At 36.3% G+C, this 17,175-nt stretch overlaps 1 protein-coding gene across 2 annotated transcripts in view; it reads left to right on the top strand.

The window, feature by feature from the left end:
* Positions 1 to 17,175, top strand: part of TNPO3 (transportin 3) — a 140,970-nt gene that overhangs the window by 119,975 nt on the left and 3,820 nt on the right. For both annotated transcript variants that reach the window (XM_077126703.1, XM_077126727.1), the window contains 6 exons: positions 676 to 816; positions 3,092 to 3,208; positions 4,074 to 4,168; positions 5,356 to 5,512; positions 6,570 to 6,737; positions 8,828 to 8,940. In XM_077126703.1, coding sequence (XP_076982818.1) covers positions 676 to 816; positions 3,092 to 3,208; positions 4,074 to 4,168; positions 5,356 to 5,512; positions 6,570 to 6,737; positions 8,828 to 8,940 — 791 coding nt within the window. The remainder of the gene's footprint in view (positions 1 to 675; positions 817 to 3,091; positions 3,209 to 4,073; positions 4,169 to 5,355; positions 5,513 to 6,569; positions 6,738 to 8,827; positions 8,941 to 17,175) is intronic.

Here is a 17,175-nt window from a genome sequence, read left to right as displayed (position 1 = left end):
TGTGACGTTTTTCCCCATGATAGTATACATGCCTTCTACTTTTTTCACTGATGGTAGTATGAGGATCAAAAGGCATATTTTAAGAAATGCCTTTCAGTCTTCAGAGGGGAAAATTACAGAAACACCAAATATCCTTAAGTGTTCAGTGGTCTTATATGATGCCTTTTCCTTAACTTTGGTCCTTTGTTCGAAGTCTTTCTGCTTCCTGTTACTGACTTTAAACACTTCTTCCTCTGTAGCACATACTAAATATTTTCATCCTAATACAGGAAGTCCAAAGTTTACAAAAATGTGTAACTCTGTCTTTTTTTTATTATAAACAACGAATGAACATACGAACATTCTTGGCATGCAAACATTCCTTGACATGGTTTTAATCTATATCTTTTAATGAAGGTAGACAATGTTCTTCTGCTCTGAAGAGTCACTGCAGTGTTTCTGAAGAAGTGGTTGTGTTTTATTGATTGGTAGTATATTGACCATGTGCATACAAATACATACACACCTCACATACACACACTCACTAACACCAACCAAAACAAGCCGTGTGTGTTCTTCTCAAAAGAAAGTTGTATCCATTTAAAAGCCAAATCAAATGTTACTAATTTGAGAGTACTATTTCAGGTCATAGCTGTTCATTTTTACTTTTCTTGTGCTCTTTCATTTTTGACTCAGATATGGCCGGTTTTATCTGAGACTTTAAATAAGCACCGGGCTGATAATCGGATTGTAGAGCGTTGTTGCAGGTGCCTCCGTTTTGCCGTTCGCTGTGTAGGCAAAGGATCTGCAGCCCTGCTGCAGCCGCTAGTCACACAGGTAAGTTGTCCATAGGAGGGAAAATGATTAACATGCAGAATTTGAAATAGGAGTCTTTGGAAAAAAAACTTGATAAAAATGAAACAAGTTTATATTAATAAAGGTACTAAAAATATTTTTAAAATATTTGTATCTATAGTAGGTACATTGTCAGTAAAGGAGACAAGCAGTCTGTAATCTATTCTGTATAGTGATGGTCTAAAAAGAAACACATTCCAAGGTGATAATATGTGAAGAGAGTGACTTTAATGCCCAGCTCTTACATATATCAATGCTGAATGTTCTTATATTAATTTCCTTGAAAAATATGGCAAGTCAAACTTGATATTTCTTAGCCCAAAGGGTTTTTTTTCTATTGTGGCCATAGTTGTTCATATGAAGCTCTTATTTGTCAAAAAATAAATTTGACTCTTAATCACTAAGATTGTTATATAATTATGATGGTATGACTCGCTGTATCAGGGTCTCCAAGATCATACTCACATCTGGAACTACTCTTACATGAAACACAATAATGCTAAAGTCACTAAGTAATTTGCGTTGATGTTAACCTTATAGTAGGGTCAGAACAAGGCTGAGTCAAATGAGGTGCCAAGGGCACAAGTTTTTGAAAGGCAAGGTTGTATAAGTTCCAGTCCTTCATCTGCAGGACTCCAACAGAGCTCCTTCTTAAATTTTGCATGTATGCAGTGAGGAAAATGACTCTAGGGCTCCAGGCCAGAGACACACCCAAGTGATCCAAAATAACAGTCGTGTTTCCCATTCGATGCTCATTCTATGACATATGCTGATAGAAGGGTCACTTAATCTTTCTGAATTGTACTCACTTTTTCTTCTTTCCTGCAGTCTCCTCCAGGTTCATAGAGTTGAAGATAAATAGATGTATGTTGTGACAGCATTTTTTTTTTTAATTTTTTAAAACAATTTTATTTTGGAATAATTTCAGACTTATAGGACAGTTTAAAAATTATACAATTTCCTTACAGAGAATGCCAACATAGCCCATCCCCCCAGATACCCAGATCTACCAATTTTAATACTGTGCTACATTTGTTGAATCATTCTACCTATCAGTCCTTCCATCTATCCATCCATCCACCTACCCATCTATCTGTCTCTCTGTCAGTGTATTTTCTGAACATTTGAGTGTAGGTTGTATACATCATGCTTCTTGAACACTTAATACTGCCATGTACATTTCCTAAGAACAAGAATATTCACTTATATAACAACCATAAGTGTAATTATCAAGTTCAAGAAATTTAACTTTGATATAAAGTTTACAGTTTCTATTCCACTTTTTTCATATGTCCCAATACTGTCCCTTTGAACATTTCCTCTTCTCTTATTAGAAATTGTCCATAATCGTGTATTGCCTTTAATTGTCATTGTCTCTGTCTTTCTTTTTTAATTTGTGGTGACATATGTACAACATAAACTTTCCCATCTCAATCCCTGACATGCATACCATTCAGAGGGATTAATCACATTCAAAATCTTGCACTGCCCTTACCACCATCCTTACTAAAAGTTTCCTATCTTCCCAAACAGAAACCCTACAATCATTATGCATTAATTTCCTATTCCTCCATCCTCTACCCCTGGCAGCCTATACTCTAATTTCTTTGGCAGCATTTTAAATAGGTTGAATGTATCCTCCTATTTTTAAAGGATCATGGAGTAAATATCCTTAACAAATCATTTAATTTAAATGTGTATGTCGTACTAAAAATTTTATGCTAAGATACAGATATTGACTGAAACAACATTTTTTAAAAGATTGATAGGGGAATTTAGGAGCTACTCCCAAATTTAAACCATGCTTTCATGTTCTTCAAGATAAGAGTATTTAATACTTTCGTCCCCAGTGTTGCTATATGTACTATTTTTTTTTAAATCTGACTTATTTGGTGCAAATAAGAGCAACATTTAGGTGTTGAAAATTTTAAATATACTGTGCTATATTTGCAAATATTATCCAGGTCTTGAGTAATGGTTTATTCAACCATTCCAACTTGAAGTATAATACAACTCTCATACAGCACTGTCTTCAGAAGATAAAAGGTCAACATGTTTGAGAGAAATCTAAATAAAGAACTTAAAAATCATTGAGGAGTTGAGTCTTATATTTCAAAAAATTTTGCCAGCAGGATTTACTATGTTGCCTTCAAAAGAAGCCAGTCTAGTCTGGATTTCTTCCTTGAGATAGTTTCCTAAGTTGATACTATTTGAAGGTTAAAGAATTGAGCTAATTATGTGGTTTATCCCTTGGCAGATGGTGAATGTATACCACGTACATCAGCACTCCTGTTTCCTGTACCTTGGCAGTATCCTTGTAGATGAGTATGGCATGGAAGAGGGCTGTCGACAGGGACTTCTAGACATGCTCCAGGTATGTTTCTCTTGGAGAGTATCGATATATCGACCTGAAGGTTAGAAAGGCCTAGTAGTATGTTTTTCACCATGTCTTTAATCCTTTTGCCTCTTTATGTTTTCCTCTCAGGCATGTTGATTTCCTAATAACAATTGAGATAATTTTTCGAGGATATAGAAACTTCCTAGTTCCTCTCTGGACAGGCATGCTTGGGAGAGTGAAAGAGAGACTGATCACATGAGTGTAATGAACACTACAGAAATACTGCCTGATTTATGTTCTCCAGAGATAGGCTTTATGGTGGACAGGAGAGGTGGAAAATGTATTTGAAATTAAAAATCCCTAAGCTCAAGCAGGATTCTATTTTTAATTTCTTGTCTGGAACAGCTAATGAACTAGTTTACTTAGCAACAGGAAGGCTGTTAGGGTAACAGGCATTGGAAAGGGCTGCTGAGGTACTGGTTCATTTCCCTCTCCAAGTCACAGGAAAGGAATATATTAGGGAGTTAAATTATGATGCTCCTTTTTCCCAACATATCTTTCAATTTAAAAGTGACATTTTATTTTTATATTTAAAACTTCCATCTTTTCCCTTAGTGAACCAAATCATATCTAAGCACTTGAAATTTTGGATGACATCTTTCCAGTTTAATCAACTAAAATCAGTGTTTTTAACCTTTTCTGAAATGTAAACTTTAAATGTGAAAACTATTTATGTGAAATGGAGTCTCTCTTCTTCTTCCTAACCTTACGCATCACAGTCTTTTTTTTTCCCATCCGTACTTCCCCTTTGTGTTCCCTTTGAGCATGTGGTATTTAATAAATCCGAATACTGCAGTATTTATATATAACCACTTCTTTTAAAATCACTGTCCTGTTTTAGGCACTGTGCATCCCTACCTTTCAGCTCCTTGAACAGCAGAATGGTCTCCAGAATCACCCTGATACTGTAGATGACCTGTTCAGGCTAGCCACCAGGTAAATCTCACTGAAGAACAACCTTTTCTTATTGTTCATATCCATTACTGCTTGATCTTGCCATTTGGCACATTGCTATGACCTTCTTTATAAAATGAGGTAATTAGGATAGGCAGATAAATTATTCACAACCCAAAGTTAAATTGTGAACTGGTATATCCCCAGAAGTGAGGATGAGGAGTTGGGTGGGAGTAAGGGAGGAAGTAGCAGGGTGCTTGTCATGAAGGAAATAACAAGCACAAAACAATAAAAAATGTGCTTGGCAAAAATGCTTGTCTAAACAATCTCTACAGACCCCTGTAGTTTTAACTTTTAATGCTGCTATGATTTCATGCTTTGTTTCAACTTTTTCCTTGAGACGCTTAGCATCCTTTAATCGTAATTATATCTCAGAAAAGAAAATTTCTTGGGACTTTAAGATGCCTTAGAATTTATCTAATGCTATACTCCCCAGCTCAGCCTCTAGCCTGCTGCTCCACTTATTCCTTAAATTCCTTTTATAATTACCACTGACACATGGTTGCCCCTCTTCTGCTCAAATTCCTTCTTTGTCCCTGGCTAAGGGATTTGAACCAAACCAGTCAGTAAACATAAAAGCACTTTTTTTTTCTAAAGCTTTATTTATTTTTTTCACATAGCTGTGCATTAATCATCACAATCGACTTTTTTTTCTTTTTTTGTGAAAAATATATACAAAACAAAAAATTACAAAATAAATCACCACACTTAGTTTGTAGAACCAATTTCACTGTTTGGTATGGATTACAGTTCCATAGAAACAGTTTTATTAAAGGACCTGAGAAACCCTGTAATAGTTTCAAACAGACTAATGAAGGAATGAAAATACTTTTAAGACCCAAGATTTCCCAAAATTACTTAACCATGGAGCTACTGAGAAATTCCTATTAACGTCCTAGGAACTGGTATGCTGTGTAATATAATTTGAGAAATACTGTTCTGGGGTTTTTAGAACTAACTTTTTAACCAGGGAGAGTTTCTATTTATAAATCCTTTGGAATGTTTTTTCTTGAAACTGCCTCACTTGTTTTGTAAAGTTTTTGTTGAAATTTGAGTTTGGGGACATGCCTTTTCATATACTAATATCCTAAACTATGGGCCCTTCCTTGCCCTGTTTGCTTTAATACCCTGATCCTATCATTTATACCTAACCTCTCTTTCTACTCCAGGTTTATTCAGCGTAGCCCTGTCACCTTGCTGAGGAGTCAGGTAGTCATCCCTGTCTTACAGTGGGCCATTGCCTCCACCACTCTGGACCACCGTGATGCCAATTGTAGTGTCATGAGATTCCTGAGAGACCTCATCCATACAGGGGTAGCCAATGATGTAAGTATCTTTCTTACTTTGCAGCTTATTGTCTTCTCATATCTTTTCCTTGTTGCTTATGGAGAACCAGTATCTCCTTATTTGATCTCTGTTGGTAGGCATGTACCATAGTGAATCATTCCTTAAACTAAAAATGCCAACTATCAAATCTAAGACACTTGCCTAAGTGCTTAAAATATACAAATCAATCTACAGCTATCCATGCTCCCGAGCAATTTAAGGTGTAATTGAAGAAATAGATTTCTGTAAAGAGTTAAACAACAACAAAAGGCAGTAGTTGATTGTCAAATAAATGGTAAAAATCATGGTTGCTATGAGTTCAGAGAGGGAAAGCTCTTTGGGCAGAAGTGAATTGAGATAACTTTAGAAAAGGAGACACTTAAGTGGAGCCATATGGAGAGAATGCAAATATATTGGAGATAAGAAGGTAGTCTTAACTAACTGGGAGATATACCATGAACAGTGAAAGTCAGGACAGCACTAATTGTGCTGGTAGACAATTAAGAGACTTGACTGCCTGGAATAGTAAAGTGATTTGCAAAATTTTTAAAGGTAGATTTGACCAGATATGGAGTAAAATTGCAGGTAAGGGGAGTGGTAAAAAAGTAAGCAAGTATACAAGCAGGCTAATTATATAAGGAGTTGGACTGTAAAAGGGAGAAAGAAAAGAAAGTAACTAGAAGTAAAAGGCATTTCTAAAGGTTAAAGTTAATCTCAGCTAAAACCTCCCTCCCCTTTTTTAATTAAAAAATGTTATTAGAGAAATTAGAGGTTTACAGAAAAATCATACATAAAATACAGAGTTCTATGCCCTTTTCTTGTGTACTAAACTCTAAACAGTTCTTCATAATGACAAAACACTTCATGGATTTCATGAATTCAGCTGTTATATCACACACACACATGAATTTCATGAATTCAGCTGTTATATCACACACACACACACACACACACACTCTTCCCCAAGAAGGAGAAATTACTAAACTTAGAAGAAAGGGAGTATTTGGTCTTTGAAAAGTTGAACTAAAACTTATATGTTGATCCTGCTCTCTTATAGCATGAAGAAGATTTTGAGTTGAGAAAAGAACTGATTGGGCAGGTGATGAATCAGCTGGGACAGCAACTTGTAAGCCAGCTGCTCCATACATGCTGCTTTTGTCTACCCCCCTATACCCTACCAGATGTGGCTGAAGTGCTCTGGGAGATCATGCAGGTTGACAGACCGGTAAGATTGGTTTCATAAGAAATCTGTTCTCACAGTTCATAAACCTAAGAAACTTCAGTTGCTTGAGGCTGACCCTATGAAACCAGTCTTGATATTTGTCAGTGGAACCTAATTTAGGCATATTACTAAGTTTAATGGATAGATGAAGAGGCCCAGAGAAAGCTAGTAATGCATTATTGGATTTCTGAAAGCATGTTTATGTCACTGTAGTGGCATTTATGTATTACCGGTAGTGAGTACTAAGCATGAAATTTAACTGCGTGGTTGGCAGTGAGAAGTTTCCCTTGTGAGAGATGCCCATGTATCAGTTATATAGAGGTACAGATTAAGTGTAAATTCCATTCGGGCTCCTTGTATAGCACTGTATCATTCATTTGTTAGTATATCTAGCCAGGGCATTTGGAGACGTAGAAGTATAAATTTGGCCCACAGTGCACACTTGGATTTGTTTCCCCTTTGGGTTCATTTGCAGCCTGGTTCAGTTTTTGAACCAGGTCCTTTATCACCAGAGCATGGTATGTTTTTTTTGTTTGTTTGTTTGTTTTTGGATAACCAGTAATGTCTAAGTAATTTCAGTATCAGACTGCATGATCATAAATCAGATTGTGTATACTGCATGAAATTTTGGATCAGAGTGGTAAAATATAATATAGGGAGTAAACTATTTTAAAGGAGAGTTTATAATTTTAATAATATAAAATCAGTTCAGGGTGCAGGCAGAGTTCTCACCTGCCATGCTGGAGACCTGGGTTCGATTCCTGATGCCTGCCCATGCAAAAAAAAAAGGAAATCAGTTCGGAAAAGTGCAGTTGGGTCTAGTTTAAGTGAGCTCTCTTCCAGAATCACAAAATGGATTAACTTTAGATTCATAATTATCTTGTAAGTATAAATTTTAATTCCACATACATTTTAATGTTATCTCTTACTTTTTATCATTGATGACAGTTATTAACCTCAGTTTCACAAAAAGGATTGTACAGTTTCACTGTAGACTCCATTATCACTGAGCTGCATATTCTGGATAGATTTTGGATGACACCGCCAGTTTGGAAGACAGTTCAGCAGTTTCTTATAGAACTAAACATAGGCTTACATATGGCCTAGCAATTGCCCTGCTAGGTATTTACCGAAAGAAGTTAAAAACTTGTACCCACGCAGAACCTACACAGGAATGTTTATAACAGCATAATTGCCAAAAATTTTAAGAAACCAAGATGTCCTTCAATAAGTGAATGGATAAATTGTGGCACATCCATATAATGAAAAGTCATTAGCAATAAAAAGAAATGAACTAGCAAGCCACAAAAAGACCTGGAGGAACCTTAATGCTTAATGAAAGAAGCCATCTGAAAAGGCTTCCAATTATATGACATTCTGGGAAAAGACAAAACTATAGAAATAGTAAAGAGATCAGCAGTTGCCAAGGGTTTAGGGCAGTCTGGAAGGGAAAGGGTTGATTAGGAAGTATACATCCCACTTAAGAAAAAAAGGATGAAGAAAAATTAGAGCTGATCCTCCTCTCAAAAAAAAATCTGAAAAGTGAAATCTCAGGGGAAATCTCTAGAATTTTTATTTATTTTGAAGAGGAAGGAAGTAAGGCTTAGGGCAGGTAATTTTTGTGCATATGAAACATAGTATGAGACTACTCAGATGTTTCCCCTATCCATGTGAAACAGTATTTTTAAAAATTATTTTAAATAGCAGCAAGAGTGATGTTTCTATTAAATAATTTTCTAACCTAAAGAGCAGTCCGATATCACAAAGCAACTGAATGGATATGAGTTCTACAATTTTAATGACAAGAACAGAACAATAGCCTCATCCAGAAGAGACATCACTTCCAAGCTAGAAGGGCTCTGTCTGACATGATGCTTGCTGCCGATTTGAAGGGTAGTCTGGGCATGCATTTATAGACTGCCTCAACCCAGAGGACTTGAAGGCCTAAAAATAGTCCCTTTTTTAGTACCTTTACTTGGCCTCCAAGTCTAGGGGAATAAATGCTACAGAAGAAAGCTCATATTTTTTTGTTTTTACCCAGAGTCCCAAGTGAGCAAACTCTGCCTCCTTTTAAAATTCTTATCCCTATACAGACTTTTTGCCGATGGTTAGAAAATTCCTTGAAAGGTTTACCAAAGGAGACAACAGTGGGAGCCGTCACAGTGACACACAAACAACTCACAGACTTCCACAAGCAAGTCACTAGGTGAGTGATGCCTAGGGCTTCTTAAAGTATGTGTGAATAGCAACTGGGGTATGTCAAAAAAACATACCTGTGTTTCTGGTGTGCCCTTATAAATTTGCAATTTATTATCTTTTGAGCCTTTGCACAGATTGGCAATGGAAATTAGTTTGGGGGAGAAACATCATAATGCTGTGTTTATGTACATCAGTTATGTTGTACATAAATGTATTTGGCGTACATAAATGTATTTGGTGTAAGAACTTGAAAAGTAAGTAAAGCACTATTTTTCTCCCAAAAGAAAATACACTGAGCAGCCCACTACCCTTCATGTGCTCTGTTTCTATCTTTATGAAGTCTCTCTCAGTTCTCGTCCATATTTAGGGATGAAGATTACAGTTGTCTGGACAGGCAATACATTGGTTGTAAAAATTTAGAGAGTGGTATAGACTGCGGTGAATTGAAGAATACTCACCATGCCTAAAGACATTCATATTCCAATTTCAAGAAGCACAAACTGAACAAAGTAGCTCTTGGGGGGATGTATCATGCTCCTAAACCACCTGTTCACAATCTCTGGATTAAAGCTTATTTAAAATGTTAAATATATATGAGTGGGTTTTTTTTTCCTTACTGTGAACATATAAACATTTTTAATATAACTACGTGGTCTTCTTAATTACAATTTTATAATCATAAAAGTGTTATTTGATTTCATTTTAAATGGGTCTAATTAGCAAAAATTTGACTGGATTATATTCCTAAAGTATACTGTATAGGTCCAAGAATGAGTGTTGCAATGAGGTCCATAGAGCCTTCCACTGAAAAAACTGAAAATCTAATTTTCCATCAACAGCTAAATAGTTAAACAATTTATAGTATATCTATAGTAGTAAACAGCTACTTAGAAAGAATAAGAAAAAACTACATATGATGATACAGAAAGACATACAAGGTATACTGTAACAGGGAAAATAGAGTTACTATATCAACTCATTTGTACTTTTAAAAACTGTTTTATTATATACTTTATTTATATATAAATATACATATGCGTATATATATATGCAGGCTACTTTATGCATAGTAAATTGGGACCATAATGGGAGGGGACAGAGACTTTTCATTTCATAACTTCTGTGCTATTTGCATTTTTTTCATAGGCATGTGGGTTTTTTTTAAATTTTTTATTTTTTTGCATGGGCAGGCACTGGGAATCAAACTTGGGTCTCCGGCATGGCAGGTGAGAACTCTGCCTGCTGACCCACCTTAGCCCGCCCTACTTTTTTTTTTTTTTATGTTTTTATTTTTAAAGCGGTTTTTTTTTTAGATATATTCACACACCACATGTATTACTTTTATAATTAAAAACAAACCTAGTCTTTAAAAGTGAGAGAAAATAAATTTTAATAATTGGACTTGATATCTTAATCTTTTTTCCAAATTAGTTTACTTTTTCATCTCCGCCTCCCCCCACCCCCCAGTATCCTCAGCATTTTCATTAATGCAAATCCCAAACCATTCTATTTTGTAGTTTACTATATAGATTACTTCAAGTCCCAGAGGAAACTGATTTTTAGCTGTAGATAAGTGACGTGCATGACTGAAAAATAGCTTGTGACCACCTAAATGACGTATCAGAAATGGGGATATCCTCTCCATTGGGTATGGCTATACTGAGTGGAATAACCTTATCAGAATGATTCAATTTCTCTTTAACTATGAATCTTATCAGTAGAAGTGGTATTCTACCTACAACCTATTTTAGGGGAAAGAAGGATAGCAGTTACTTCTGTTTTGATTTATTCCCATTTAGTGTTGGTCAGAAGATGGTAAAATGTAAAGAGACTAACCTTAGCATCAAAATTGTATATTTGAATCTTGCCACTTTCTGTGATTTTGCACTTCACTTTCTTCATCTGTAAGATAAGGGTTAATCAAAGCTACCTCACAGGATTATTATGAGATACCAAGTAGGAACTACAGAAGGTCTGGCACCATAGTAGGTGATAAGTCCATGTTAACTCCTTTCCCCCTAGAAAATAAACTGCCAACGTGTCATTATGTACCTATAAAACTAGCTGGGATGATTCTTTTTATAGAAAATTCTGAAAAATCCACAACAAAGCTCCCAGAACTAATAATTAAATTCAGCAAAGTGGTAGGGTGCAAGATCAACACACAAACATCAGTAGTTCTGTACACTACTAATGAACAGTCTGAAGAGGAAATCAAGGCAGCAACATTATTTTCAATAGCAACTAAAAGAATCAGACATCTAGGAATAAATCTAACCAAGGTTATAAAGGACTTACACTCAGAAAATTACAAAACATTGCTAAAAGAAATTGAAGAAGACCTGAACAAATGGATGGACATTCTGTGTTCATGGACTGGAAGACTAAATATTCTTAGGAAGTGAATTCAGCACAGTCCCAATCAAAATTCCAACAGCCATCTTTGCAGAAATTGAAAAGTCAGTCATCAAATTTATGTGGAAGGAAAAGGAACCCTGAATAGCCAATGCTGTCTAGAAAAATAACGAAGTCGGAAGACTCACACTTCCCAAACTTAAAACTTATTGCAAAGCCACAGTGATCAAAACAGCACAGTCTGGCACAAGGACAGACATGTAGACCATTGGAATCATAGGGGAAGTTCAGAAATAAACCCTCATGTCTATAGCCAACTGATTCTTTTTAACTGTGGATTGTAAAATATAGCATATGTACAAAGCAAAGTAAGAAAAATGTAGTAATTTTCAAACCATTCTTCAGCAAGTAGTTACAGAGTAGATCCCAGAGTTTGTCATTGGCTACCATTCCATCATCTCATATTTTTCCTTCTAGCTACTCCAAAACATGGAAGCTAGAAGGAATATTAATGTAATAATTCAGTAGCCATACTCATTTGTTAAATCCCATTGTTAAATCCCATTTTCTTTGTTATATCTCTTCCTTCTCCTTTAATCCTTCTCCCAATCTATAGGAATCTTTGGGCAATACCTGTTCTGACTTTTTCATGTTGAGAAGGGGTGTCCACACTAAAGGATAAGGGGATGTAATTAATTGATAATTCTGGAGAGGCTGATCCCTCTGAGTTTCAGGATTTATCTGTTCTAGGAACCCTCCAGGAATTACATGTTCCAGGAAGGCAAACCTGGTGCCTGAAAGCTTTATAGAATCTCACTTTGAGTTCTAGGTGTTCTTAAGAGTCAACAGAAGTGATGTTGATTGGGGTTTAGCCCAACTGATTATTTTTTTCTGTTACTCTGCCCCCTTTCTGCTGGGGCAAAAACTCCTAGTTCCTTTAGTGCTTATTCCAGGTTTATCTGTGTTGGGGGCCTGTTTCCAGTAGTCAGGATTTATTCATTAATTCTTCAATTGTAGCTTGGTTGAACTAAGCCCTTGCTGCTGGTAAAGTATGTTTCCTTTCCCCTCTGGGAACCAGCCTGCTGTGCCCATGGGGGAAGGGCGCTGGCCTCTGGGGCTTAGGGGATTTACAATTTTGTGTGGGATCTCAGCCATTCTACCTGGTCTAGACTGGTGTATGCTGTGTGTCTGGTCACTGATGTTCCCCCAACAGTTATTCTGTTCTGTTTCTGGTTGTTTACCAGCTATTCTGGAGGACAAATTAAATTCCTTACCTGACTATGCTGCCATCTTGTCCCACCTTTCTCAGCTTGACAGTGGTGCCAAGTCCACTCAGTGGGGAAAAGTCTCTTAAGCAAATGGTGCTGGGAAAAGGGATGTCCATATGCAAAAGAATGAAGGTGAATCCCTCCTTCATACCATATACAAAAATCAATTCAAAGTGGATCAAAGATCTTTATGAAAGAACCAGAACTATAAAATTCCTAGAAGAAAACAGGGACGCATCTTTAGGCAGTGATTTCTTAGACTTTACATCCAGAGCCCAAGCAACAAAAGAAAAAATAGATAAATGGACCTCATCAAAATTAAAAACCTCTGTGCATCAAAGGACTTTATCATGAAAGTAAAAAGCCTACTGAATGGGAGAAAATATTTGGAAACCACATAACCAGTAAAGGTTTAATATCCAGAATATGTAAAGAAATTGTACAACTCAACAACAAAAAGATAAACCAATTTAAAAATGGGCAAAAGACTTGAAAAGACATTTCTCCAAAGAAGATATACGAGTGACCAAAAAGCACATGAAAAGATGTTCAATATCATTAGTCACTAGGAAAATGCAAAATTAAAACCACAGTAAGATACTATTTTATACCCACTAGAATGGCTGCTATTTAAAAAAGAAAAAAAACAAAATTATAATATTGGGGAGGATGTGGAGAAATACAATACTCATTCATTGTTGGTGGGAATGTAAAATGGTACAGCTGCTGTGGAAGACAGTTTGGCAGTTCTTCAGAAAATTAAGGTTAGAATTACTATACGACTCAGCAACCCCACTTCTTGTTATATTTAAAAGAATAAAAAAACCATGACTTGAACAGACATTTGGACACCGATGTTCAGTGACGTTCACAATTGTCAAAAGATGGAAGTAACCCAAGTGTCCATTAACTGATGAATGGATAAATGAAATGTGGTATATACATTTGTGCTGGTTTGAAAGGATGTATGTCCCCTAGAAAAGCCATGTTTTAATCTAAATGCCATTTCATAAAGGCAGAATAATCCCTATTCAATACTGTATGTTAGAAACTGTAATCAGATCATCTCCCTGGAGATGTGATTTAATCAAGAGTGGTTGTTAAGCTGGGTTTTTAGGTGATGACATGTCTCCACCCATTCAGGTGGGTCTTGATAAGTTTCTGGAGTCCTATAAAAGAGGAAACATTTTGGAGAATGAAAGAGATTCAGAGAGAGCAGGACAGAATGACATAGCCACGAGAAGCAGAATCCACGAGCCAGCAACCTTTGGAAATGAAGAAGGAAAACACCTCACCTGAAGCCAGGAGAGAAGAAGCTAGCAGATGACACTGTGTTTGCCATGTGTCCTTCCAGATGAGAGAGGAACCCTGACCGTGTTCACCATGTGCCTTTCCAGATGAGAGAGAAACTCTGACTGTGCTTACCATGTGCCCTCCCACTTAAGAGAGAAACCTGAACTTCATCAGCCTTCTTGAACCAAGGTATCTTTCCCTGGATGCCTTAGATTGGACATTTCTATAGACTTGTTTTAATTGGGGCATTTTCTTGGCCTTAGAACTGTAAGCTAGCAACTTATTAAATTCCCCTTTTTAAAAGCCATTCTGCTTCTGGTATTATTGCATTCCAGCAGCTAGCAAACTAGAACAACATTCAATGGAATATTTTTCAACCGTAAAAAGAAACAAAGTTCTGATAACACGTGACAACATGGATGAGCCTTGAAGGCATTATATTGAGTGAAATAAGCCAGACACAAAAAAATAAATATTGTATGATCTCATTGTTATGAAATAATTAGAATAAGCAAATTCATAGGTCAGAAGCTAGAACATAGGTTAGCAGGAGTACAAAATGGTGAGTTAATGCTTAAATTGTGTAGAATTCTATTTGGGGTGTTGGAAAAGTTTTGGCAGTGGGTGGTGATGATAGCATAATACTGTGAATGTAATTAATAGCACTGAATTGCATGTTTGAATGTGGTTAAAGGGGGAATTTTTTAGGTTTCATATGTTACTTAAATAGAAACTAAAAAAAAAGAAAGAAAGAAACCACAGGACAAACAAGGAACCCTAATATAAACCTTGAACTATAGTTAACAGTATAATTCTAATTATATTCTTTCATCAGTTTTAACAAATACACCATGTTAATACAAAACGTTAATAATGGGGAGTGATATATTGGTACTCTGTATTTTCTGCATGATTTTTATGTAGACCTACAATTTCTCTAATTAAATAAAAGAGAGAAAGAAACAAAACTAGCTGGGGCATGTCTTCTGCCAGCACCAAGGCAGCTACCCACACATTGTGAAATAAGTCTCAACCAGGCCCATGCTCCCTTTATGAACCTGTTAAATGACAGATGGAACAATGGGGTAAATCTAAAAATGAAGGTCTTGGATATCATTCCCTAATTTAAAAAAATTGGGGTACAAGGAAAAGTTACTTAAATAATGCAGTGATCTTTGCCCTGTGATATGGGAAAATAAAATGCATTGCCAGCCTCGTCTACTTGATCTTTCACTGTTAAACAAGTTTTGCCACTAACCCTATGTAAGTCACTGACATGTGGTGGGAAATGAATAGAAGTAAGAAATAATGTTGAGGTTCTAGAGAACAGGTTTGCAATTGCTCACCCTCTTTCTCTAGTGTGCCTGCTGCCCTTGAACCTTCAGTTCCATGCATGACTCAGTCTCCCTTTTGGTCCTAAGGTCCTGTAACTCGTGCCTCAACATGCTTTGTTTGCCATTCTAGCAGGGAGGATGAACTAGTTCAGTTTCATTTCAGCAAGCCCAAGCCTGTTTTTCAAATAGTACTAGTAATTAATTCTCTAGCTTTTTGAGTTGGTCAACTTGATGGAAGCTAGGATTTTTCATTCTTAATACCATTCTTGCTTTCCAAACACCAAATGAGCCTATCATTGATCAGTACTAAGTCACTAGAAGGAATCCTGCTATCATTTCCTAATTCTTTGTCTTGGTGTTTATTCTGTTACCCTTATCATTTGTATGATCTTCAAGATCAAAAGATAAGAACACAGGTAGCATTGGAATTAGAAACCGGTATTGAGATAAGTTCCTATTCAAGTCTTTAACTAGAGCTTGATTATTCTTTATCAGAACCTTAGCTGAAAGGGGCTGCATTTCTCAGAACCCTAGTTTTGTGAGGTCTGAAGAACAGTGACCCTTATAAAGCTTATTCAGAAGTGTGGTGGAAGGATTTGGGTTGTGAGGCTAAAACCCAGAAAATAGAACCTAGAGAAATAGAACAAAAAAGAAACAGGATATATTAAATGCCAGAAAGGGCCAAGGCAAAAAATGTAAAATAATTCTAGCTTTCAAGGAGCTTTTTTTTTCCCCACTTCTGTATGCTTAACCACCAAGGACACTTAAGTTGAACATTTGTCTGGAGCTCTTGACACCAAAGCAGTTGCTGATAGCATTGAGAGCAGAAGCTTAGCTGATTAAAAATACTGTGGCCTGTCGTTCATTTCACTCTGTTTTATCGCAGTCCTCCTGTACTTGCATTTTGGTTTGAATACTTTCTCTCACATGTCACTAAAGAGGCTAAGGATGAAGTTATCATTTCTCTTATAAATTAAAACAAAAAAATCTGGTTGAAAAAGGAAATTTTAAATCATGTAAGACATTTAGGACAGCAAAAAACATCTTGCGTCCCTAACACTTCCTAAGTTTCAGATTTTCCTGTTGTCTTAGTCCCTTGAAATAACAAAATCACACAGTGGCTTCTCTTGGGTTTCAATCCGCCTTGCTGACTTTGGGAACATGAGTGAATATGGGCCCACTCATCCTGGATGCCTCCTTAATAATCAGTATTGATTTGGAAATAGAGAACCATGAGATGCTTTGATTGAAGTTTGTTAAATCCACAAGGAGCAAATTGCAGAATTTCAATAAAACCAGAAGACCTTCCTCATTTTCATTACATTTTAAGGATAAAAGAAAGTTTTATCCTTAAAGTTTTAACTAGAAGAGAGTTTCTAGTCTGGGGTCTAAATCGAGATTCTTAATAATATTTCATACCTTATAACATGTTAAAAAATCAAATGTAAGTACTTAAGGTAATAGCTCTCATTTCACTTTTTTTTCTGTTGGATCACTTTTAGCAGTTCTTTCCTTTGGTGTTTAACCATTCTGAAATGTGAAGAGAGCTTTTTAACATTGAACCTTGGGCTGTAGAGCCTGGTCCCTGTGCTTTTCTGAACCAAGGAGAAGGCTGCAGAAAGGTGAACATACAGGAAGTGTTTCCATTTCCAATATTCTTAGCTTAGCCCCATGTTCATTTACCAAAAACTGTTGAGAAGACACAAAAGGAGGAAACAAGCATCAGCTAATTTCTTAGTGATAGTTTTGAACAAAGGATCTTCTGAAAAAATACCATTTGATGAGTATTGGGCTGTTTGCAAGCCTGTATACCATCTTAAGCATCAGCAGTGTTTGCCTGAGGACCAGTCCTGCTTCCTCCTCCTCCCTTATACCTTGTTAACCCTTTCCCCTCTCCTCCCACAGGAGGAAATCCTGAGTAGCCTGTTCAACTAGAAAATTGATGACTGGGAAAGGCATAGTTGCAGGACTGGGCTTTGTAAATAAAATATG

The sequence above is a fragment of the Tamandua tetradactyla genome, chromosome 1, assembly GCF_023851605.1.
Source record: "Tamandua tetradactyla isolate mTamTet1 chromosome 1, mTamTet1.pri, whole genome shotgun sequence".
NCBI classification, from domain to species: domain Eukaryota; kingdom Metazoa; phylum Chordata; class Mammalia; order Pilosa; family Myrmecophagidae; genus Tamandua; species Tamandua tetradactyla.
Note: the sequence above shows the minus strand (reverse complement) of the source record. Positions and strands in the feature narration are given on the sequence as shown.